The sequence below is a fragment of the Artemia franciscana genome, chromosome 14 (assembly GCF_032884065.1).
Source record: "Artemia franciscana chromosome 14, ASM3288406v1, whole genome shotgun sequence".
NCBI classification, from domain to species: Eukaryota; Metazoa; Arthropoda; class Branchiopoda; order Anostraca; family Artemiidae; genus Artemia; species Artemia franciscana.
In genome coordinates, this window is record NC_088876.1 from 26311899 (window position 1) to 26338954 (window position 27056).

Genomic DNA, 27056 nt, shown 5'->3' on the forward strand with positions numbered 1-27056 from the left:
AAGCTCTTAATGAATTTAATATAAAACATAATTACAAAAAAGTTATTATAGAAAAAAATCCATGCAAAATCATCTGTAAATATTAAAAATTCAGAAACATAAAATGAAGGCAGTTTTAACATAAACAACCTTTGAAAAAGAAAAACAAACACTATTATATCTCACTATAGCGATATTATGGATTCACAGCGGGCCAGTACCTTTTTTTCTCTTAAAGGGGTTTTAGCACCCACTTTCATTAAAGCCTCAGTCACAATGAGATATAGCTAACGCCGAGACTTCTTTTCATCCTAGAGCCATTCACAACCAGAATTAGCAATATTCCACCAAAGTAGAGCCTTTTCGATTTTTTCTTGACATTTTAAGAAGACTAGCCATTCAGATAGCTTCATGATCAATCCTAAGCTGAATAGAAAATAAGAATCAAACCCCAAATAATCAAACAAGAGGACTAAGAACCATATGGTGAAAATTTTCTATCTTGACGAGCTTGAACTAGCTCGTTAATAGAAAATCTTATTGTGAATTGATCTTACAAGAACAAAAATCTTGACGCTAGTTATATCTTGCTGTTATGTAAAAACAGCTGGATAAAAATTTAATCATAAGGTGAACATTTTCTATCTTGACAAGCTTGAACTAGCTAATCAATTGGATCTTCTTGTAAAAGGATCTGACGTTAACAAAAATCTTGACGATACTTAAATCTCGCTGTTAGGAAACATAACTATGTAGGAATTTAACCATATGGTGGATATTTGGTATCTTAACAAGCCCGAGCTTGTCAATAAGATAAATATTATTGTGAATGGGTCTGAGGTTAGCACTAATTCAACCTTAATGAAAGGGAATTAAATCTTGCTGTTAGCTCAATCTTAGCATTAGGCAAGCCTTGTTACGAATGAGGCTTTGAGACTAAAGAATTTACAGGGATTGATAAGATTAATCGTTCCGGCCCTTCATTGATGAATCCTAGTCTATTTGTCCCTCCATAAATATTAAATATCTCTAAGGAAGATGCGACATCTAATAATTCAGACTACGAAAACCAGTAGTTAACGGAGAAATTAAAAAAAAATCCTTGTTTAATGAATACCATTCCAGAAGAAAAATCCAATATTTCATTAAAACTTGCCTAAAACCAAATCTGTTTGACTCAAAATGGGATTGCATGACAGCGTTTGAGAAGCTTGGCTTTATATAGTAATTCCTTGAACAAAGAAGTCTCTATCTATTGGTTAGATTGTTTCCTCATGTAGGGCGTCAACAAATGTCGACCTTCCAGTTGCCAAGCGTTTTTTGCAAAAAAAAGCACCTACAGCAACAGCTGGGATCGACAACAGGGACAGCGGCCGGGATACAAAACAGATATCCACCCACTGTGCTACCACAGGACAAAAAAAATATTAATGGATTTTTTTCACACTCATTGAACTGGGCTGGAATCTGGGTTAATTGAAACAGCATTTTAAACAGTAAAGAAACAAGAAACTAGTTTTTGAGTTTTTCCAGCCTCTGTAAAACTAATGTAGTTCCATCTTTTGTACCATGAATGTCTTAGAGCAAGCTGTCTTTAAGGTAGGGATACTTCTTAAAAGAGCACTTTGTATTTCTATGATAAATTTGGAATTAATTACCAGCTTCTTCTTTGATGTTACAGTTATTTCCAATTATTAAAGATGAAACCCAATCAAGAAAACAATGTCTTGTGAAAAAAGCGTGTTCACTAAGAACAGAAGATCAACAACGGTAACTAAAAAAAGGAAAGACCAGAATTCAAAGCAAAACTGATCGCTATTTTCAATCCTCTAGTAAATTAAGTTTTTAGCCACATCCAGCCTCGCTCTTATTCCATTCCAATGAAATATAAGTCTTTTTGCCAGTTTACAGAGTCACTGAGCCATTGCTTTAAAATTGAAATATAATTAAAAACGAAAAACATATAAACCTACATTTTGTATTAAATTTAACTCCTTTTGAACCAGTAGTGTCACGCCTTCAGATATTAAAAAAAGAAAAAAAAAGAACATAATATCAGCTGAGATTTGTGCATTCTGGTGTTAAGCAAAACAAAAAAGAAATACATCCAAAATCCAATTTCGAGCCATGTTTTAAAATAGCTGAGCTTTCCCAGCCTTTCTCACTTGGTTTCGACTTACACTTACATCCTAAATCAGAAACACTAGAAACAATCTTAACACTATCACCAATAACATAATTTATACCATCCACAATTGTGCCAAAATGGCTGTAATTAATCAATTCAAAATTATTTTCAAATTTATCAAGAAAAATGACACAATGATTTTCTGAATTATACTGACACTTTCCATAATATGGCAAATAAATATCATTTGATATCTGAGTTCCAACTTCAACTGATGTTTTATTTATTGGAAACGGAGGCAACTCACAATCAATAGGCACAAGAAAAGCATAAGTTGTCCTTAAGCTGGTAAAACCAGCCGTTCCTCCGTTAGTTCCGATCTTATTACCGTTAGTTTCTGTTACTTCGTTAGTTATCATTTTAGTCGAGTTACCAACAGAGTTTCCCTTTGAAAGATAATTTGCCATTAGGATTTCATCAATAACATTTGCCTGCAACTTATTTTGATAATGATGTTTGATTGCTTCAGGCACTTTAATTCTTAATCTTCCATTTAAGCGGACTTTCCGTCTAAAAGGAGGGAATTTTCTAGACCCTTTACGCAGAAATGCAATTTGGACTTCGTCCTGATCTATAGGTTTTGATAGCAAATCCCAGTAGCGTAATCTTTCAGATAATTTATCTGTTACTAGCCTCTTTTCTTCAATAAATTGATGCGGATGGTTAGGACACATCCACAGTCCAGTTGGTACATGAGCAAGAGGGGGAGTTAAGCAATCTAAGTGATAAAAGAGGGAGCAGAAGTCGCATGATAATAATGGAGCATGCCGACATGTTCGTCTGCAGACAAAGCAAAGTTTAAATGGCTTATGGACAATACCATTTTCACATACTTCAAACGGTCTTTTTGAGAGACTTCTTGATTCTCCAGGAAAATTCACATTGGGTAAGTAGATATATTTTTTTGCCAGTTTAAAACTTTTCGAGTTTGATGATTCTTCAACGGCCTTGAATTTTTCGTGAGCTAATGCGAGTTTAAATCCTTCGTCAACTTGTGTTTCACCATCTACTATGTCAGACTTTGTTTTACCATTTACAATCCAAACAGTCTTTTTAGATTCATCTCCATCAATACCATTTAACTTTTTTCTCTTCTTATTATTTTCAATTTTAGAGTCTCGGATCTTTCTTTTCTGAATATCCTGTGAACAGCGTCGGCACATCCATTCTTGCGGCAAATCATCAACATCAAGCGGGGGTTCATGGCACAACATATGAAACGAGGATGGACATCTGTCACAGCATATGATATCACCTCCTTCTCCACATGAGTCACAGAGATCTCGATTATGTCCTTTGCCAGGGACTTTAAAATAATGATGTAAATTTTTTCCTTGGCTTTCAGGAGGTTTGTCGTCGAATTCAGATGGAGGTGCTAACAATGCCATAATCTTGGGCATCAAGCCCTCTTCTTCGCGTGACGGGCGTTTCCAAGACATTTCTAAACAGAAAAGACAATTAAGACTAGAACGTCATAAAAAGAACTTAAACTAACTGAAAACAATCAAAGATTAGATACAAAAAAGAGAGAGATAAGAAAGGAATGTTTCCAAGATATTTCTTAAAAGAAAATTACACTAAAGACTAGAACCCTAAAAACTTAAAAAGAGCTGCAATTGATCAAGAACAACCAACGGCTTAGAGACGAAGGAAGGGAGAGAGAGAGACAGAGGGGGGACCAGGACAAGCTGCCTTGGGCCCCATGGCTGGAGGGTTGCTGGGGAGAGGGAGAAAGAGAGAGAGAATGGTTTTAATAGACATGGTGCCATAGTACCATCAAACTCAAAGCATACTACCATAAATGTTTTATAGTATATATAAATAGAAGGGCCCAGGTGAGTCTATGGGAAAACTGTCTCTCTTCCCCTCCACCCTGGTATTTTTAGACACGTTGTACCCCTTTAGTGGACCAGAGTTATTCAGATGTAATTTGGAGAAGGTCCTGAATCATCACATATTAATCATTTGATATTATATGAAGGGTTGGATTTCACCATACTGTTGTGGCTCGAGGATAACCGTGTTAAACAGAATCCAGGACCAATATGGTGCATGCAAGCCCAGGTGCAACGATGCCTAATTACCACGAACAGGATAAGGCCTAACGCCCCATAAGCCCTCTAAAAACAACAGCTAAGAGCCCATATGACACTCGTGACGAGGCAAGAAGAGCTAAGAGCCAAGAGATCATATGGTATGAGTTCTAACAAAATTCTAAGAATCAATAGATTGATTTAAAAGGAAAATCAGAGGCTTAATGCCGGTCGGGATTTAAAATAAGAGCTCTGAGTCACGATGTCCTTCTAAATATCAAAATTCATTAAGATCCGATCACCCACTCGTATGTTATAAATACCTAATTTTTTCTAATTTTTCCTCACCCTTTAGCCCCCCAGATGGTCGAATCAGGAGAAACGACTTTATCAAGTCAATTTGTACAGCTCCCTGACACGCCTACCAATTTTCATCGTCCTAGCACGTACAGAAGCACCAAACTCGCCAAAGTACTGAACCCCTCACCCCCAACTCCCCCAAAGAGAGCGAATCCAGTACGGTTACGTCAATCACGTATCTACGACATTTGCTTATTCTATCCACCAAGCTTCATCCCGATTCCTCCACACTAAGCGTTTTCCAAGATTTCCGATTTCCCCCTCGAACTCCCCCAATGTCAACAGATCTGGTCGGGATTTGAAATAAGAGCTCTGTGACATGAATTCCTTCTAAATATCAAATTTCATTAAGATCCCGTCACCCGTTCTTAAGCTAAAAATACCTCAATTTTTCTAATTTTTCCAAATTAACACCCCCCAGCTCCTAAAAAGAGAACGGATCCGTTCCAATTATGTCAATCACGTATCTAGAACTTGTGCTTATTCTTCCCATCAAGTTGCATCCCGATCTCTTCACTCTAAGTGTTTTCCAAGATTTCTGTTTCCCTCCTCCAGCCCCCTATGTCCCCGGATCCAATTCGAGTCGAAAATGGAGCATCTGAGACATTATATCCTTCTATATATCAAGTTTCATTAAGATCCGATTACCTATTCGTAAGATAAAAATACCCCAATTTTCACGTTTTCCAAGAATTCCAGATTCCCCCTCCAACTCCCCCCAATGTTACAGTATCTGGTCGGAATTTAAAATAAAAGCTTTAAAGCACAAGATCCTTCTAAATATCAAATTTCATTAAGATCTGGTCACCCGTTCGTAAGTTACAAATACCTAATTTTTCCGAATTACCCCCCCCCCCCCCAACTCCACCAAAGAGAGCGGATCCGGCCCGGTTATGTCAGTCACGTATCTTAGACTTGTTTTTATTCTTCCCATCCAGTTTCATCCTGATCTCTCTACTTTAAGTATTTTCTACGATTTCTGCCCCCCCCCCCACCCCCAAATGACGCTGGATCCGGCTGAGATTGAACATAAGAGACCTGAGTTACGAGGTCCTTCTAAATATGAAGTTTCATGAAGATCCGATCACTCCTTCTTAAGTTAAAAATAAGTCATTTTTTCTAATTTTTCAGAATTAACCCTCCCCCCCCAATAGGACGGATCCGTTCCAATTATGTCAATCACGTATCTAAGACTTCTGCTTATTTTCTCCACCAAGTTTCATCCCGATCCCTCCACTCTAAGCGTTTTCCATGATTTTAGGTTCCCCTCTAAACTCCCCCAATGTCACCAGATCCGGTCAGGATTTAAAAGAAGAGCTATGAGACACGATATCCTTCTAAATATGAAATTTCATTGAGATCTGATCACCCGTTCGTAATTTAAAAATCCCTCATTTTTTTGATTTTTCAGAATCAACCTCCCCCCCCCAACTACCCCAAAGAGAGCGAATCCGTTCCGGTTATGACAATCATATATCTAGGACTTGTGCTTATTTTTCCCACCAAGTTTCATTCCGATCCCTCCACTCTAAGTGTTTTCTAAGGTTTTAGGTTCCCCCCTCCCAACTCCCCCCAATATCACCAGATCCGGTCGAGATTTAAAATAAGAGCTCTGAGACACGATATCCTTCCAAACATCAAATTTCATTAAGATCTGATCAACCGTTCGTAAGTTAAAAATACTTCATTTTTTCTATTCTTTTCGAATTAACCGACCCCCCACTCCTCCCCAGAAGGTCAAATCAGGACAACAACTATTTCTAATTTAGTCTAGTCCGGTCCCTGAAACGCCCGCCAAATTTTATCGTCCTAGCTTACCTGGAAGTACCTAAAGTAACAAAGCCGGACCGACAGACATACAGACCGACAGACAGACAGACCGACAGAATTTGCGATTACTGTCACTTGGTTAATACCAAGTGCCATAAAAACGAAAAATAAAGTTAAGATAAGTTGACTACTACTACTAACAGCTACCCGCAATACCTCCCCAGTACACAGCTACGCACGCTCCCCCTCCATCCCAATCTATTCAAAGACTCACTTTATACACCATCGCAGGAAGTTCCTGTTTTCTTTAAATATTTCTTTATGACGCCTCCCACCCCAGACGAGGACAACCTGCTTTCCGTTTGGCCCTAGACGGTTGTCCGAAAAGGACAATCTTTGGCAATCTGTCATCCTTCATCCACGTGCCCTAGCCATCTCAACCTTCCTTTCATTTTAGCCCTAGAAAGCGGGATTGAACTACATTTTTCGTACTTCCTACTGTTTGAAATACGGTCAGTCAGTCGGTAACCCAGAATAATCCGTAGGCAATTTCTCTGGAAAACATCTAGCAAATCTTCATCCGCTTTTCAGAGTGCTCATGCCTCAGAGCCATATTTGACCACTGTCATCGCTGTAGCTTCTAATATTCTAATCTTGGTTTGCAGGCTTATCTTCATATTTTTCCAAACTTTTTTTTAACTATAAAAAAACATCCTGAGCCTTGGCTATTCTATTCTTAACATCTTCACTGCTCCCACCGTCTTTACTAATAATACTACCAAGGTAAGTGAAGCTGCCAATCTGATCAATCTTTTCGTTACCCAACGTTCCCTTTTCATCTTCACTTATTCCTAGCCTTAGGGAGCCCTTTGGGATATTGTTTTTGTTATTTTATGAAAATAAATAGAACTTGAACTTAATTTTCAAACCTATTCTAGCATCCTGATCTCGCTAAACTTCTGAAAGTTCATTCATTTTGCTTACACTTTCATCTAATATACTTAAATCATCAGCATAATCTAATTCCAGTAGTTTTTCTTCCCCATTTGATTCCGAGGTCTCCCATTGCCTTTCCCGTGCTCCTTAAGACAAAGTCCATCAAAAAAGGGGGATACAACACAAAACTGCTTAACTCCTGATTTAATACAAAACCAGCTGCTAACCTTATTTCTACCTTAACCGCAGCAGCGTTGCATATAGTTGACATAGAGGGTTTTTTATTGGGAAGAGGGACATGTTTGATCTTAGGTTTCTAAAGAGGCTTATGGTATTAAGGTGAAACTTAGGAAGATATTGAGAGAGGTGACAAACACAAATTGTACATACTGGCTGTCAAAAGGGTGGATCAGCAACATCTAAGGAACGGCTGAGGATATTAAGTTCAAACTTTCAGAGCATGTTGAACAGTGTTTGGATGGCAAAGGCCCACATACCCTTATTCGATGCTCCCCACCCTCATAACTAACAAAATTAATACATTGCCCCTTCGTTCCAATTAGTCGAAAGGTCTAATAATAATGTCACTGAGGATGCCATGCTCACTGAGGATGTCCTGCCATCCCCCAGCCTCCGGGGAAAGGGCTGCAAATTATATTATGCACTCATTGTTTAAATAAAGGATTTATCATCAAACAGTTCATGGTAACGAATTGTAGTAAGGAGCGACCCGGCTCAACAATAAACAAAACTATAAAAAACAGAATTTTGAAACTAATAGATACATCAAAAGAATCGGGTTTTTATGATGATTTTACATATATAAGTTTAATTCACTTTAGTCTTACCCATCAAAAATTACAAGCCTGAGAAAATTTGCATTATTTTGGAAAATAGGGGGAAACACTCTCTAAAAGTCATAGAATCTGAACGAAAATTACATCATCGCATTCAGCGTATCAGAAAACCCTACAGTAAAAGTTTCAAGCTCCTATCTACAAAAATGCGGAATTTCGTATTTTTTTGCCAGAAGACCGATCACGGGTTCGTGTTTACTTGTTTTCTCTTTTTTTCCCAAGGATGATCGTATTGACCCAGTGGTTCTAGAATTTCGCGAGACAGCTGATTCTAACGGAAATAAAAAGTTCTAGTGCCCTTTTTAAGTGACCGAAAAAATTGGAGGGCACTTAGGCCCCCTCCCACGCTCATTTCTTTCCCGAAGTCAACGGATCAAAATTTTGAGATAGCCATTTTGTTCAGCATAGTCAAAAACCTAATACCAATGTCTTTGGGGACGACTTACTCTATTTTAAAACTTTGTTGTAGTTGACAGTTGAAACTTTCAGGGGATGTTGAAATAAATCAAAAGATAGTATGCACATTCATCTTAATTACATGAAGGATGGAAAGGGTGGAGGAAGCTAAATTCTTGCCATAAAGACATCTAACAAAAAGTGACTTAGATATCAACCAAACCTAGCAGGCTAGAAAGTGAAAGCAAGTATCATAGTTATCCTTACTGTAGGTCCAAACCTCACTTATCTTTTTTAGAGGGAAGTCAGGGGAGGTAGATTCCTAAATTCTTGTCAGTGGACACGTACCAAAAGGGTAATCTTATCTCGGTCAAACGTTTTGGGAAGTATGAGAGAGAGTATCTTAGTTGGGCCTTTTTGGCTTCCAAACACACTCCATCCTATGTGGGGGAGGGGTGTCCCTACTATTCATATTAGTAGTCCATCTTCCAGAAAAACGATTTGTTGGATCTCAGCCATACTCCGTGAAAAATAAGAGGTATTGCGTTAGTTATACATTTTGTAGATCTGGACACCGCGTGACCTATGTTGGCAAGTGAAAGGGTTATTAGGCCTCAGCTAAATTAGGTTAGAAGCATCAGTAAATGTTCCACCTGTTCCTTTGAGGGTCTGCACCCATTCTGTCAATTGTGGGGAGAGTTATCTCTAAATTCTTATCATTACACTATCTGCCAGATTGATTTGTCCAATCTCGCCCAAATTTATGGAAAGTAAGAACAAGCGTTCCTAGTTGTGTTACTTAGAATGCTTAGCTGATCCAACCAATGTAAGACAGAACATTCCCCAATTCTTGCTATTAGCACGTCTACAAGAAAGAGTTAATTTTGACTCCATCCAATCCTTATAGGGGATGGAAAAGGGACTTTAAAATTTTGGCATTAGGATATGTAGCAGAAAATGTTATCTTCATACTTCAGCCAAGCTTGCATGGAGGAGAGAGTAAGTGTCTTAGATCTGCATTTTGAAGGCGTGCAAGTTATGCTATTTGGTGATTTGGATTCCATCATATCTTTGATTTGGATTCCATCCAGTCTTTTCGGGCAGGGAAAAGAGGCCTTAAATTCTTGTCATCAGTACACCTGGCGGAAGAATTTATCATTCTTCTTTGCATGAAAGAGAGGGTAAATGTCGTAGCTGTGCATTTTGGGGGCCCTTACCTATGTTGGTCTCCGTGATCGAGGGCTTCTAGATTTTTTTTTACCCATAATATCTACTGTCAGATCCCAAAGGTGGTGAATAGTAAAAGTAAGTGTCATCCCAGATCTACCTTTTGAGATTTAATATCTGATTCAACCTATGCAAGATGAGAGGGTCCCTAAATTCTCACCACAGGGACATTTAGCAGAAGGGGGTTGGTGGATATCAACCAAACTCAGTGGACAGCACGAGCTAGTACCATAATTAAGGAATTTTCAGAGCCTGAGCTCATTCAGACTTCTTGTTAGACAGAAGGAGGGGGTATTTTTGCCATTGCTTTATCTACCAAAAGGGGATCCCAAATTCCAGCCAGACTTGGCGAGAAGTAACAGATAGTATCGCAGTTGTGAATTTTGGAGCCAATCACAATCCCATCTATGCCAATGGGAAGGATAGCCTTAATTTTTAACTTTTTTCCTTAGCTCATTGATTTTTGTTTTGCAACATTTTTTTTGTTTACTTGTCACATAAACTCGTGAGCCGTTTTTTAACCAAATTCCGAGTCTTCTGTTGCTTCCAAATTTAGTTTTATCGGCATATACACTTCCAATGACAGTGTAAAAATACAGCACTAAAATCCCCTTCCCTCTCGTATACTCCGCCTTGTTAAATAAAACAACACAAACCCGTAATTGGGCACTGCAATCAAACAGTTCGTGGTAACGAACTGTAGTAAGGAGCGACCCGGCTCAATAGTAACCAAAACTCTAAAAAACGGAATTTTGATACCAATAGTTACATCAAAAGAATCGCATTTTAATGTTGATTTTAAATATATAAGTTTCATCAAGTTTAGTTTTACCCATCAAAAGTTACGAGCCTGACAAAATCTGCCCTATTTTAGAAAATAGGGTGAAACACCCCCTAAAAGTCATAAAATCTTAATGAAAATCACACCATCAGATTCAGCGTATCAGAGAACCCTATTGTAAAAGTTCCAAGATCCTATCTACAAAAATGTGGAATTTTGTCTTTTTTGCCAAAAGACAAATCACGGATGCGTGTTTATTTGTTTTTTTTTTCTTTTTCCCAGGGGTGATCGTATCGACCCAGTGGTCCTAGAATTTTGCGAGAGGGCTCATTCGAACGGAAATGAAAAGTTCTAGTGCCCTTTTTAAGTGACCAAAAAAATCGGAGGGCACCTAGGCCCCCTCCCACGCTCATTTTTTCCCAAAGTAGTCGGATCAAAATTCTGAGATAGCCATTTTATTCAGCAAAGTCAAAAAACCTTATAACTATGTCTTTGGGGACGACTAACTCCCCCACAGTCCAGGTGGGAGGGGCTGCAAGTTGCAAATTTTGACCAGTTTTTGCATATATTAATGGTTATTGGGAAATGTAGAGACGTTTTCAGGAAAATTTTTGGTTGGGAGGGGGGGGGGGGTTGAGAAGAGGGAGCTATGTGGGATAAATTTTCCATGGAGGAATTTGTCATGGGGGAAGAAGATTTCCATAAAGGGGGCGCAGCATTTTCTAGCATTATTTAAAAAACCAATGAGAAAATAAACATGAAAAAGTTTTTTTTCAACTGGAAGTATGGAGTAGCATTAAAACTTAAAACGAACAGAAAATATTACGCATATAAGGGGTTCACCTCTTCCTAATACCTCACTCTTTACGCTAAAGGATTTTTAGTAATTTCAACTATTTATTCTACGGCCTTTGTGATTCAGGGGACAAAATTTAAGCTTTAATGCAAAGAGTTATTGACGAGGTATTGACGAGTGGGCGAACCTTCTCATATACGTAATAAAAACATACGAAAATAGAAGTTTGTTACGTAAACTAATTCGTAAGCTACGTATATCTTTTACTAATGAAAAACGTTCGTAAAAACTGAAAGTTCTAGATGCCTTTTTAAGTACCCAAAAAATTGGAGAGAAACTGGGCCTCCTTCCCCTCCTTTTTTCGCAAAATCCTTCGATCAAAACTATGGGAAAGCCATTTAGCCAAATAAATAAATATACAAATTTCGCTTTAATTATTCATCTGCGGAGAGCCGAAATCAAAACATGGATTAACTAAAAAAACGTTCAGAAATTAAATAAAACAAACAAGTTTTTTTAGCTGAAAGTAAGGAGCGACATTAAAACTTAAAACGAACAGAAATTACCCCGTATATGAATGGGGCTGCTCCTTCTTCAACGCCCTGCTCTTCACGCTAAAGTTTTTACTGTTATAAAAAGTAGAGTTGAGAGAAAGAGTCAAACTTTAGTGCAAAGAGCAAGGCGTTGAAGAGGGAGCAGCCCCTTTCATATACGGGGTAATTTCTGTTCGTTTTAAGTTTTAATGTCGCTCCTTACTTTCAGTTAAAAAAACTTGTTTTTATTTTATTTAATAGTATAAAACGAGCACTATTATACAGGACTTAACAGCTCAGCAGAAAGAACACTTGCCTGTGGCAACTTGAATTTGAATCGTAGATAAGAAAAAAACAATTTCTAGACACTTTTTGTCTTAGAGAAGACTCAAAAGTCGAAAACTTTTTATTATTTTTTTTTAACCAGCCCACTTTTTACAGCAGTAAAATGATATGATCTGTTCTTTTTACAGCATCAGACATAAATAAGACTGTGTTTTGCAGCCAACATGTTTTTCTAGGAAGACCTTCACCAGTAATACAAATACAGATCTGAAGAAGACTGTTTTTAATATTTCTATAACATTTTCAGTCAGTAAATAGTGGGGGCGGGGTATAAAAATTATGATAAACTACTTTTGTAATCTGCTGTATCCAGGGGTGTCAACAGGTGAAGGGTGACTAGCCCCCCTCCCCTTTAAATTTCGGAAATACTTTCTTTTTTCTGTATTTCCATTGAAAAAAATGTCGTTTTTATATTTTCATTGAAAAACTGAACAAAATATATATCAAAATAACCCACCTCTACATTTAGAAAACGTATTATGCCACCATCTATATTTTCGTGAACTGTTGTCATTAGTTCTATCCACCTTTTTCTCTTATCTCCTCGTACATTATTAAGTCAAACATAAAAAAAGATAGTCTTTACTCAACTAAGCTACCTAGCCTGATCTTACATGATGCACATACTTATGAGAGGCAGGTAACAAAATGGGAAATAAAGCAGGTCAAAACGAAGATTATGATCTTAAGAATTATTTGTCAGATAACATTTGAAATGTTCTTTTTAATAACAAAACATTTGAATCTATTTGTTTGTTAAATGTATTTAATTATCTGTTATATACTTTTCTTCTATATTAAACCTTTATATTTAATGTGATTTGTTAAATTTAATATAAAAATTATGCGACAAATGTATAGCTTCTTTATTTGTTCTAACAATAAAATATGTATGTTTAGGTTTTATTCATCTTACTTAAGCTGGAAGCAAAGAAATATCCTTAGAGTCCCTTGATTTGCCAAAGTGCTTAAGTTTTTTGACCTACCTGTTTTCCCTAGATTTGGTTTTTAGAACTGATTTTAGAGGACATATTTCTCTTTGTGCACATATATTTTCAAAATGTATTTTTTTTGAGCAGTTTTTTACAAGTGAAATTGAATAATACATATTTAAGTCTAACAATGTTGATGTATGTATTAGTAGACCTAACACTCCATATAACCAGAGTAGGGTGCTTGGTAGGCCCATATATAACCAGATAACACAATATAACCCATGTAGTCATATAATCCATATAAACAGAATGGAGGTCTTCGTTTCTGTTTTCTCTTCTTTTTTTTGTACTGCTGTTATTTTAGTGGTATGTTATTGGTATGTATGTCAAATCATGGTAATGTCAGAGTTGAACATTACTTGTCAAGAAAAAGCCATGAAAATCCTTAAACATTTTGCTTGCAGGGAAGTGTAAACTCAGGTATATATTTATGTTTTAAACAGTGGTGCCAATTCATGAAAGTGTGGGGGGACAGACAGGGAATGGATTTTCAAAATTTGGAGGAGGGCATTTTTACTTTTTTCTCAATAAAAATAACAAGTGTAGGGTAATTTTCAAAGAAAATAGCAAAAAGTCAAATTAGGGGTGATATTCCCTTTAATTGGCCCCATTGGTTCTGAACGATTATTAAAAATTTTACAACTAATACTGGAAGGTTTTTCGCAACTGTACATGCACAGATAACTCAATGGTAAGAGAGTAGTGGATGCACTTATGGAAAACAGCAATTAACACATCAAATTTCTTACTGAGGGGCTCTTAAGTTCCTAAAATGGTGCTAGAACTTGAACTTATTAACCTTTTTTTTGTTCTCTACAATGATGTCAAAAGAGTTCAAGAAACATCAGCAGAAAATAACTTCCATATTTGGCAACATCCCTAGTGCAAGGTTTATAGGGAGGGGGAAGGCAAGCTGAGTGATAATTTGCTCTTTACCACATGGCATCATTAGCTACCATCAGGCTTTCAGGAAAGACCACCCAAATTTCTTCTACAAGAGGACTGAATTTTATTCAGATGTTTGCAAGACGTTGCAAGAGATGTGAAGAGATATGAATACCCAAAAGAAAAACTTCCATGAACTTCCTTGATAGCTTCACCTTTCAAGATGAAGTTGAATGCATTTAAACTGACCACCCATGTGCCTCAATTTTCTACCTCAATGCGATCGAATTGTAGGAACAAAGCAGCTTGTACAGGGTCTTTCCATTTACTGGCAGCTGCATTGGCTGTGATATTGTCAAAACAATGATGTAGAGGATTGATAAATTCAAATTCGGCAATTGCTTCTTCCACAAATACAAGAGTACCTTGACATGGCTTTAACCATTAAAAAAAAACAAAAAAACATTTACTCCTTGGATCAGAGAGGAAACAGTTTACATTACATCAAGGAAAATCTCTAAATGAAGTGCTTAGATCTCTGATGAATGTAATAATTTTTCATGACAGAGAAGTTAAATTTTAGTAGTTTTATTTGAAATAAGTCCCATTTACTAAAAAGAAAATACAAGTAAGTAGCCTTAAAGATGATCTGTGTTTGAAGTTCATTAAAGTGCCATTATTGGCTAGGATTCTTGAGAATCGAACAGTTCGTTCTAACGAACTGTACTGTGTAGTGAGGAGCAACCGGGTTCAATAGCAACCAAAACTCTAAAAAATGGAATTTTGATACCAATAGCTACATCAAAAGAATCGCATTTTAATTTTGATTTTAAATATATAAGTTTCATCAAGTTTAGTCTTACCCATCAAAAGTTACGAGCCTAAGAATATTTGCCTTATTTTAGAAAATAAGAGGAAACACCCCCTAAAAGTCGTAGAATCTTAATGAAAATCACGCCATCAGATTCAGCGTATCAGAGAATCCTACTGTAGAAATTTCAAGCTCCTGTCTACAAAATGTGGAATTTTGAATTTTTGCCAAAAGGCAGATCACGGATGCGTGTTTATTTGTTTGTTTGTTTGTTGTTTTTTTCTCAGGGATGATCTTATCGACCCAGTGGTCCTAGAATGTTGCGAGAGGGCTCATTCTAACGGAAATGAAAGGTTCTAGTGCCCTTTTTAAGTCACCAAAAATTGGAGGGCACCTAGGCCCCCTCCCACGCTATTTATTTTCCCAAAGTCAACGGATCAAAATTCTGAGATAGCCATTTTATTCAGCGTAGTCGAAAAACCTTATAACTATGTCTTTGGGGACGACTTACTCTCCCACAGTCCCCGTGGGAGGGGCTACAAGTTAAAAACTTTCACCAGTGCTTACATATAGTAATGGTTATTGGGAAGTGTACAGACGTTTTCAGGGGGATTTTGGCAGGGGGAGAGACTGAGAAGAGTAGGATATTTTGGGGGAACTTTCCATCGAGGAATTTGTCATGGGGGAAGAAAATTTCCATGAAGAGAGGGCAGGATTTTCTAGCATTATTTAAAAAAAAAAATTAAAAAAAAATATGAAGAAGTTTTTTCAACTGGAAGTAAGGATTTAAACTGCATTAATAGCAGCATTAAAACTTAAAACAAACATAAATTATTACGCTGATGAGGGGCTCACCTCCTCCTAATACCTCGCTCTTTACGCTAAAGTATTTTTAGTAATTTCAACTATTTATTCTACGGCTTTTGTGATTCAGGGGTCATTCTTAATGAATTGGGACAAAATTTAAGCTGTAGTTTAAAGAGCGAAAAACTGACGAGGGGGGTGATACCCCTCATATATGTACTAAAAAAATGAGAATACAAAAGTTCGTTACGTAAGCTAATTTATAAGTTACGTATATCTTTTACTAATAAAAACATTCGTAAAAAATTAAAAGTTCTAGTTGCCTTTTTAAGTAACCAAAAACTCGGAGGGCAACTAGGCTTCCTCTCCCGCTCTTTTTTTCTCAAAATCATTCGATCAACACTATGAGAAAGCCATTTAGCCAAAAAAATAAATATACAAGTTTCGTTTTAATTATTCCTCTGCGGAGAGCCAAAATCAAAACATGCATTAATTCAAAAACGTTTAGAAATTAAATAAGAAAAAAAAGTTTTTTTAACTGAGAGTAAGGAGCGAAATTAAAATTTAAAACAAACAGAAATTACTTCGTATATGGAAGGGGATGCTTCCTCATCAACGCCCCGCTCTTTACGCTAACGTTTTTTACTGTTTTAGAAAGAAAAGTTGAGAGAAAGACTCAAACTTTAGCGTAAAGAGCGGGGCATTGATGAGGAAGCAGCCCCTTTCATATACGAAGTGATTTCTATTCGTTTTAAGTTTTAATGTCGCTCCTTACTTTCAGTTAAAAAAACTTGTTTTTTTTAATTAATTAAACAAGAAGGGCGTGATCAATGGTCATCACTATTTCTTCGTTTTTCAGATGATAAGTCATAAAGCAATACAGGTAAATTGTAAAACATTCAACAATCTTTAAAAATATAACAATCAAGACCATTGCAAATGAATCTACCTAGATATGGACCTACACTAAACACTATGTCTAATGGGTTTTTCCCTACTTATTTCTCATCAAGTTTAATTCGTGATGTCAACTTAAAAAATAGGGTTGCATCCAGGCATTAATAGGGGTGAGGGGCTGAATTCCAACTGCAACAGTAAATATTAAAATAGTTAGAGGCCATATCATGAATAATACTCTATCAAGATATAAGAATATCTCCTATGAAGAAAGGGTCACACCCTTGAGAATGCCAACTTTCTCTATTAGTGACAAAGGAGGAGGGGGTGGGGGTCAAATTCAAATATATAAGGTCAAAAATAGATTTGGTAAAATAAGATTTTATGCATATTTTCCAACACCAAGATAACCATCAATCAGAAGACATTCCCCAAGAGTAAAACAAGCTGAAATTTATTTGTTGAATAATATTTTCAACAGGGGACGAACCTGGCACATTGGAAAAGTGATACATTGCCTTAAGAATTGATGACACAGGTATGACTTGTAACTGAAACTGGGAGTACAGTACTATGCAAGGGTCAAATTCTAGAAGATGCCATGCCCTTGGAAGTTTAAAACAAATCAGAATCGAAGCAATTCCTTGGAAAGATGCATTATTGCTCCTATCTCAATATTTTTTGTATTCCAAAGGTTTAGAAAATTGGAATGAAGACAATATCTGTTGATCTTCACACCCAGCAGCTGAGGGAAATTTTAGTTTGAGTCTAATTATCTTTGACTCTAGGTTTAAAAAAATAGTTCCAATAGTTTGAGAAGGACTTCAAGCCATATAGGCTTTTTTTAATATACAATTTTGTTTAATCTTATAAATTATGCTTTAGCAAAGTTACAAGACAAAAAACATATTTTTGGCATTTGTGCTGTAGATATATTTCTAAAAGCTTTGCCTTCACAATTTTAGTTTGTGACATTGTCCCTTTTGGTGTACTTTCATAGCACCAATGTTTATTCCAGCTCATGAAAGTTCTGTATCCTTTTAAGGGGGAGGGATGTAGCTATTACTACTAGCCTACAACTAACAACTCACACAGGAGCACCCCCCCCAGCATGGGACCAACAAAGCTTTGCATAAAAGCCTCCCTCTTTACACTTCACCTTAAATTGCAGCTTGGAGCAACCTAAGAATTTCCTCCTTTTAGGCTCTGAGAAAATTTAAAAACGAGATGAAGACTCATGGGCTGCCTAATCATACTTCCACTCAACATCACTCCATTCAGCATCCACTCTTGACTTGAAAGTGACAAGACAAGTTGCAGAGACAGCATATTCTGACAGTCTATTCCAAAGGCTGGTGACTGTTTGAAAAGAACTGATTTCTCTGGTAGAAGAGGTGGCGGCAAACAAGAATAACTCAGGGAAAATTTTTGTCGAAATAAGTTTGAAGGCAGTTATAACATCCCCGCGTTTGCGCCTATATGTTAGGCTTGGTAGTTTGGGGTGATGAAGACATTCAAAATAGGGGACTGTTTGGAATTTGCTAATCAATTTCGTTGCTTGCCTTTGGATTGCTTCTAGGATGAATTTGTTTTTTTGTTTTTTTTTTGTAAAACGGGGGTGTAAGTTTAATGCCAACTTCAAGCTTAGGTCTAACAAGAGCTTTATATAGGGTTGTCATGACTCCTAGAGAGAGGCTGCTGATAGTTCTATTTACTGTTCCTAAGGTCTGTTTAGCTGATGAAGCAGCAATAGCAGTACGAGAATCAAATTTAAGTTTCTCATCAACCAAGATACCCAGATCTCTATCACTGGGAACAGCCTCAAGTGGTAGGTCATTGAGAATGTACCCAAAACTTAAGTTATTTTCTCCAAAATCAAGGACATGGATACATTTAGATGTATTGAAGCTCAATAACCAGGTATTTGCCCAATTATTAAGCTTATTTATATCGCGTTGAAAAACATCTGCATCAATTTGGTTTCTGGTACCACCAATAAGTTTGGAATCATCTGACTATAAAGTTAAATAATTGAGTACTACACTAGGGCATCATTAATAAAAATATTGAAGAGTATAGGGCCAAGGTTAGCACCTTGCAGCACACCGCTCTTGACTGGTGATGATTTGGAATAAATCAGCATTCCATGAGATGTGAATATTCTGACCTGTTGAGTCCTTTCAGCAAGAAATGCGTTCATCCAGCCTACAACTTGTTTTTTTTTATTTCTGTAGCATGTAACTTGACAACCAGTCTCCTGTAGCAGACCCTATCAAAGGCTTTGGATAGGTCAAATAGGGTAACATCAACAGGAATTCCCTTGTCTATTAGATCTGTAACAAGATTGTAAGACTGCAGTAAATTTTTCTCATCAGAGATCTACCACTTTGGAAACCATGCTGAGAATAATGAAGGATGCCATTCTTTTCAAAATATTTAATACTAGCATCAATAACTATTCCTTCAATCATTTTGACAACAGAAGAGGTAATAATGATTGGCCCATAATTTGCAGCAGAATTTCTTTTTCTCTTTTAGAAAACAAAAGTTATGCATGCTTTTTTCCAATCCACCAGAAGTTGTGCAGTTTTGATTGATTTTTGGAAGATTACAGCTAATGAGGCAGCTAGAATATCTTTAGAGAATTTGAGAAGCCGAGGATGAATATTGTCAAGACCCTTAGATTTATTTACATTAGTTGAAGCAAGTTTCTTATTCACCATGCATTCAGTTACTTCAATAGCTGACATAGCAGTAGTGACAGGGTAAAAAGAGAGTGCAGGGGGTGGAACATCCTGACCAACAAGAAATGCTGAGGGAAATTGTTTGTTCAAGACTTCTGCTTTATGCTCAGGCATGGATATCCCATGCCCATTTTCCCATAACTCTGGAGCTGAGTGTCTGCCTGGTTTTTTAGTTGATGCATGCCTCCAAAAGAGTTTGGGATTGATGTTGATTTGTTGAGCCAGTTTATTTTTGTGATTTGGTTTTAATTTTTGATGTTATTTGTAACAAGATTTCTGGCTATCTGATATCTTTCAAATTTACAGGAGTTCCTATCTATGCAATAATTTTTCCATGCTTTGGATTTTCATTGGATGAGATTAAAAATAAAAGGAGGTATATATGGCAGTGTTTTAGGCTGTCTAATCATCCTGATGCTAGTATGTCTCAATTCAGCACTAATTAATACAGTTTTGAAGATATGCCAAGAAGTCTCAAGATCATCACCTGTGGTAAAGCTCCAGTTAATACATGCTAAGTCTCTGCATACAGCTTTGTAATCAGTAAATAAGCGACGCTTATAAGCAGTTTGTTTACTATGAATATTAATTGTAGAGTTACTTGTAACATGGTCGGTTTTTCCAAGAGGGAGGGGGCAGATAATCATTGTTTATCAATATTTCAGGACTAGAAACAATAACTAGGTCAAGAAGGGATGGATTCTGGTTGCTACAAGTTCTTGTAAGTTCATTGACAGTTTGGTATAGATAATTGTTTGATAGACAAGATACAAAGGGAGAACCTGTATGGCAAGGGAGAACCTGGAGATGGCTAGGCCACATTCTACAGATGAAGGATGACAGATTACCGAAGATTGGCCAACCGTCTGGGGCTCCAAGGAAAGCAGGTCGTCCTTGTCTGGGTTGGGAGGATGTAATAAATAAAAATTTAAAGGAAATGGGAACTTCCTGGGAGCGTGTAAAGAGGGAGGCTTTAAATAGATTAGGTTGGAGGAGGAGCGTGCGTAGCTGTGTTGGCCTCAGGCGGATTGGTGCTGCAGTGAGTTATTAGTAGTAGAGTAGTAGTAACAAAAACAACCATTCCTCTCCTACAATCAGGATCCAATAAATTTGAAAACAAGTTTATAACCATTGATGCTGATGCAAGCTTCTGTAAGTTTGGTGTATCTAAACTTGGGACACACGTCCACAATTGCAATTATATCAGCTTCTTTTAAAAGAACAGAGGCGGCCACGTTCTATTTATTTGAAAAACTGTTCATGTTGATACTAATACCAACTATTAAGTAAGTGAGAATGCCATCCTAAACTTATATTGGCTTTATACAAATTATATATTCATTCACATCTAGTATGATTTTTCTCATTTGGGATCTGATTTTTCTCAGCTCACCCCCCCCCCATCCTTGAATCTTTACAAAATTCTGCTATTTGACTGGCTTTAGGTGTGCATAAGCATACCCCTCTGTCCAAGTTAAAAATATTGTCTGGATTGGTGTCCCTAAGGGAAAGAGCATCTGGTCTAATGATTAAATATTTCTCACAAATCCAGGCTTATGGAACTAGGTATGGTTTATATGCACATACCTTTGCTGGGAAGTCAGCCTGTCCCAATACCCATTTAAAATGGAATCAATTTCAACTGGAGGTCCCAAATCAGAATCAATATTCTCTTTATGCATATCCCTTTACTGAGTCCACTCTGTGGGAGACAAGTCCACCAGGTTGTCAAGTGGAACTTATCACAATTAATAAAAACCTGATTCCTAATCATGAGATCCAGACTATTTTGGCTGAGCAGATCTCAAAGGCATACGCTAATCATAGAAAAATATATCCAGATGGATCTACCCATGGTGAGAAAGCTGGAGCAGGAGCATGTATCCCATCCCTGAATTTGAACATCTATTCTCCTCTTCCATTGGGATCTTCTATTTTGTCTGCTGAATTAGGTGCAATTTGCCTGGCCCTAGATAAATTATAACATAGAATCTGAAAATATACTCTGTCACTCTGAATCCAAATCAGCATTACTATTGCTCCAAAATATCAATAGAATTACCAATGACAAGGATTTATATAATATTAGAAGACAACTTCTTAATCTTAAGACTAAAGGCAATTAGATTTATTTCCAACATGTTCCAAGTCATAAAGGCATCAAATTTAATGATACGGCTGATTCTCAAGCAGCAAAGGCTTCCATGTTAATCCCCAGTCCTTCTTCTGACCTCAATTCAGAAGATATTATCAGGCAAAGATCTAATGTTAATCACAATAAATTAATTTTTATCCCTGTTTCATACTACATTAAATAGTGTGCTATATTACAAGCTGAAATCAGGTGCCCTTCTTCTAAATAGCTTGTTATTTAATTGGAAGCTACATCATTCCCCTTTATGTTGCGTCTGCTTCTCAACAGATCAAACAATTCAGCATATATCATTTGATTGCCAGGCTCTGAGCAAGGAGACTATTTCTCCAAAGCATTTCTGCTCATTGGTTAAGATTTCAAATACTTATACAGCTATCCTGAATTCCAACCTGCCTTGGCACATTGATTGTAAGATATTTAATGCATCTATTGATATCTTAAAGAAGAGACGAATTGTTTTGTGATTAATAAAGCATGAAGAATTTAACTGAAAAGGAGATGATTTACTTACATAATTTGATTGTGCAGAAGAGAGGAGGAGTCAGTAGGAAGAGCCATATTGGTACCAGCCAGCCTAGTGGCCTTAAACTGCTGGGGAGAGGCAGCTCAGGTACCCACACTTCCCACAATCAATAATAAAGTATTAATGTATACAACAGTGTGCACTCATTATTTGCTGACTGGATGATAACAGTACTTTCAGTGGCTATTTTTTCAGATGAAGAAGTCAAAGAGGTGAGGGGACTTGATGATAGTCTACAAACCTCTCTATAATTTTTAAGTTTTGGAACTGGAACTAATAATTTTAAAGATGTATGACTGAGGTGACAGGTCAAAATATTTTGGGGAGGTTATATTGATAAAAAAAAAGTCAGAGAAGCTACTTATAGGTATGTGGAAGGAGCCAAGGGACAAAACAGGACTTTTATTTGTGATAGACTTGAAGGATGGTTCAGAAAGTTCATTAATACTTAATAACTATTTACTATCGACTACATTACTATTTACACATCTTACAGTGCTTGTAGAAGGGGTATTTTATAGTCCATGGCCTGGATCAATTGAATTGAAAATGGAATAGTTGTGGGAAAAGTCAAGTCATGGCCAATTGTAGAAAAAGCCAAGACAGATTGTCCAATTAAGTGGGCATTAAGTCAAGGTTAACTTTACCCCTTTCATTGCTGTTCTTACTGTCTCCCACTTATGCTACACCTCTCATTCATGTCACTACACAATGCCAAACTAGAATCAACTTTGTTGGAGGGTCTCCCCAGGGAACACATGCTGGTTGACAGTAGTTTACTTGAAAATTTTTAACTACACTTCAAAATTTTCCTCTGATGCATGTCACTTTACAATGCCAAACTAGAGTCAACCTGTTGAGGTTGCCCTCCACCTAGATGGATCAAGTTTTTTTGCAATAATCTTTCTGCAGTTGAAAGCCAGGTTTGGCTCAACTAGCTCAGTCCAAGAAGTTCCCATTTCCCTTATATCTTTTTTTTACTACTTCTTCCCACCCAATTTGGGGATGATTAGCTATTTGTTTGGCCCTAAATGGTTAGCCAAAAAGGATGATCTTTGACAATCTGTCATTTCTTGTCAACAGTATACCCTAACTGTCTCAATTTTTCTCTGATTGTGGACATTAAAAGTACAAAAGAATCACATTGTTTTGTATAGCTTACTGCTTGAAACATAGTCAGTCACATGGGTACCCAAAACAATTTCTATGGAAAACATTAATACATCTGCCTCTGTCATTTGGAGTTCCCACATTTCAGAAACATATTTGATCAGTGTAACTTTCAAAATTATAATCTTGGTTTGCACATCCATCTTCCTAACTTTTTCCAACTGTGAAAAAAAAAAACCTGGGTCTTGGATATTCTATTTTTAACATTTTCACTACATCCATCATCTTTAATAATAATGCTAACTAGGCAAGGAAAACTAACCACTTAAGTGATTTTAAAACTGATTCTTGTGCACTGAGCTCTTGAAATATGCAAATAATCATTCATTTTGTCAACATGTTCATCTAGGATACTTGAATCATCAGCATAATCAATGTCTAGGAGAGTTTAAATTTCCCATTTGATTATGTGATCTCCTGTTGCTGGTGCTGTTCCTCAGAACAAAATAATACATATAGATTGGTACAGAATGTAACCATGCTTAACTCCTGATTCAATAAAGAACCAGTTACAAACCTCATATCCAACCTTAACTGCAGCAATGTTATTCTTGTAAATATCACTAATGCTAAAGCTAAAGACCTTTGCTAAAGTTCTTCTATCAGCTGAATCAAATGCTTACTCATAGTATAAAGCCAAGGACTAAAGTGGTATGAGGACTTAGGCACTTTTCAAGCATTAATATCTGGGTGAAAATTTGGTTGACAAATCCTCTTCCCTTCCTAAGACACACATATTTTCTTTTGTTTAAACTTTATCTACAGCATCTCATTTACCTGAGTAAATAGATTGTGAGTCATCTATACCATCTTATCACCTAATACTATTTTTCTTACCCCTGGGAAAAGGGTCTCTGAAACTCCTAACAAGTACATGCTAAATGTAGACAAAATAGTTGTTTTTCATCACTGTAGCTTTCCAACTTAGAATTTTCATATTATTTAAACTACCAAAATTATTAAAGCTTCAGGAACAGCAGTGTGTCCAAACCTGTGCAGGATGGGGGATCAAAACTTCTTCCTTACTCTAAAAAAAGTACTTAAGCCAGCTTAGAGCCAGACAGAAAGAAGTCCCTGAGACCTCCAGCATGAAAGGAAGCTTTTTACAATTCTAGACCCATCTTTGCCACAATGTAGTTTTTCTACAGTTGGCATAATCCTGCACTCTCAATTTCAAGCCAATCATATTGGAATCATTATATATTAATGCCTACAAACATTAACTGGGGAGGCAGTCCATAATAGATAACTTAGCTAGAAAGAGATTTTTTGGCCCACCAAAACCCAAAAGAATTATCTATCAATCAGAATCAGGTACAATTAATGTGTCATTTGATAGGCTATAATTTCCTTGAGAGTCATTACTCCTCAAGTTCAGACTACAGCAATGTTTGCAGTTATAGTTCTGGTAAGGCAAAGTCATGAAAGTCCTCCCTGTTGCCACTAAGAGGCCAGAGAAGTACAATTTTCCTTCCAGGGATAGAGATAGAGGAAGGAACTTATGACAGAATGCCCATTTATACCCAGTCTATCTTTGTTAGGGCAAATTCCCAGGCATAATTTTGGCAATGGACCTTTCTTGAAAGTCACACAGGTAAATCAACTACTTTCAATAATAACATAAAGCCCAATACCTAGAATTCACAAAAAATCTTTGTGATAGTTAATGGCTGAAGGGTGGTAGGCTAAGGATGTTGAAAACACTATCAATAAAGCATATATTGTTGATAACTTCTTAAAATTATGATTGATGGTTCTTTAGAGTTACAGTAAGCCAATTTTGACTTTTCAAGAGTTTGATGCTCTGCATAAGGCATAACAAGTTAAATTAGTCTATAGCATAATAGGCATGATCAGGCAACTGAAACTTAGCTGATGTAGCTCAAGCAAAGTTTTTGGTTAAACATTACCAGTAACCTCATAATTATAACCCACAAGAATAACTTCAGTGAAGAGTAGGTAAGTAGTTATACTAAATTTGTGATTTCCTTGATTAATTTGCCAGCTAAAAATAAACATAGCCTACCACTTGGTATACCTCTTAACACCTACTCTAATTCTAAAAGCTATAGGCCTACTAGTTTTAATCTTTACAAATTTGCTAATCAAAAAATCACCACATAGGCTATTTAGCCTATCAGGTAGACTAGACTATGTGCAAAAATATCAAGTAAGGTTTTATATTCATGGACTATTCAGGAAGCTAAGAAATTAACTTGCTTCTATATTCAGAATTGTATCCTGAATCCAAATTTAACATGCATTTGCATTGGAAATGAACTTTAATCACCTCTATAGCCTACATACCAATGCAGGGTATATAGGCTATTTTCATATTAGGGGGGGGGGAGATAAACCTTAAACTTACCTCTATAGTCAGAATTGCATCCTAAATCCAAATTTAATATTCTTTTGCATCAGAAATTAGCTCTAGCCCCACTTCCCCAGTGTACAAATATATAGCCTACCTTGAATTGGAATAATGTTCAAGCTATGTAGGCCTTGACCTAGGCTATTTTCTTTTATGTGGGCTATTTACTTTTATACAAACCTAGGCTAAGCTTGAGTAAAAATTTTGAATTTTCACAAAACAGGATTTTAGCTGGGTAAAATAGGCTATAGCTAGCCAATTTTAATTTCAAAAGTTTAATAGGCTAGCTAATATAGGCTTAAGTAAGTTCATTATCTTCCTCCTATACACATACTAAGTCTTTGTCATGCTAAATGAACTCAGAAAAGTAAACTTGATCATAAATAATGCTTAAGACTAGAAATAGCCTAACGTACTTGTTTCCAGTGCCAGTCTATTTAGCCTAGCAATGAAGAGCCATTTTGATTGTCTATAGTTTGACCACTTCAAAGTAATACCAATTCACACCTGAAGCTGAATAACTAAATCAGAATATAAAAGGTAAAAGAAAACAAAAAACCTTGGACCAAGCAAAAAATATTAGAATTTTAAGGAATTACCAAGAATTTCCTGTTTTAGAGTATTTAGACCACCACTTCAATAATATTTAAATCTATTTAGTTGACATTTTCAGGCGCTAAATTTTAAAATCGCTTGAGTTAAAATTTAGCTATTAATTGGCAAATATATGTTGTTTTAAAAAATTATAAAGAAAACGGATGGCTTAAGTTGGAGAGAAATGATTCAAATTATGATTACACCAAATTAGCATGGTTGGTGCTGCTTCCCAAAGAATATATGGCTATATGCCGAGGAACTTACCAGGAGGAGTGGTAATTTCCTTTCAATTGTAGGTTAGAGTAGTTGCGGGGTCCAATATCAGTAAAAAAGCAATAGCCTAGGCCTAAGTTTTCCTAATCAAAATAGGCTAAAGAGGGTGAAATTCTAGTATAGAATTATAGATGACGAGTTATCTTGGAGAGAATCAGAGTTAAGACATATTTCATATTTCTATGACTTATGCTATAAGAAGACAGAAAATATTCTATGGCATGGCCTTTTAGGGACTAAATATTAAATTATGAAAGGACTAGCCTACAAGTCTAGTACCATTTGGTGTAAAATTCTAGTTAATTGACTTCTTGCTATCTCAGAAAGGGTTTAGGTTAGTAAAATGAAACTTTCAGGGATGAATCTACAGACCAAAGTATGTCCTGGGAAGGTATTTTGAAGCAACTACCTCCACTCCTTCTACCTCTACAGGGCCCTGACCTTTGATGACCTTTAAAAATATGTGTGTTATAAAAGTGAAACTTTGCAAAATAAATCTTCTGCTTAATTGAAGTACAACAAAATTGTTTTCAGCTTCATAACTTTGCTCAATTCCATTTTATAAGGTTTTAAAGATATACAAATACATTTCCTAAATTTTGAAAGAAAACATTGAAATGGCTCAAAATT

The 27056-nt window shown here is 36.4% G+C and overlaps 1 protein-coding gene across 2 annotated transcripts; it reads right to left on the reverse strand.

Annotated features, from left to right (window-relative positions):
* LOC136035507 (PHD finger protein 12-like) lies at positions 1 to 26276 on the reverse strand. Of its 2 annotated transcripts, none has more exons than XM_065717342.1 (2): positions 26156 to 26276; positions 1 to 3608 (listed from the first exon to the last, which is right to left on the reverse strand). In XM_065717342.1, exon 2 carries the CDS (start codon positions 3604 to 3606, stop codon positions 2035 to 2037), a length of 1572 nt encoding a protein of 523 aa, XP_065573414.1. In that variant the 5' UTR covers positions 3607 to 3608; positions 26156 to 26276; the 3' UTR covers positions 1 to 2034. The 2 variants fall into 2 exon arrangements, with proteins under 2 accessions (XP_065573414.1, XP_065573415.1); XM_065717343.1 differs by lacking the exon at positions 26156 to 26276 and adding an exon at positions 25973 to 26067.
* Between the last annotated feature and the right edge of the window lie 780 nt (positions 26277 to 27056).

Bases quoted from the DNA above. Each gene is read 5' to 3' on its own strand.
- LOC136035507 (XM_065717342.1), bottom strand. From the start codon at position 3,606: ATGTCTTGGAAACGCCCGTCACGCGAAGAAGAGGGCTTGATGCCCAAG.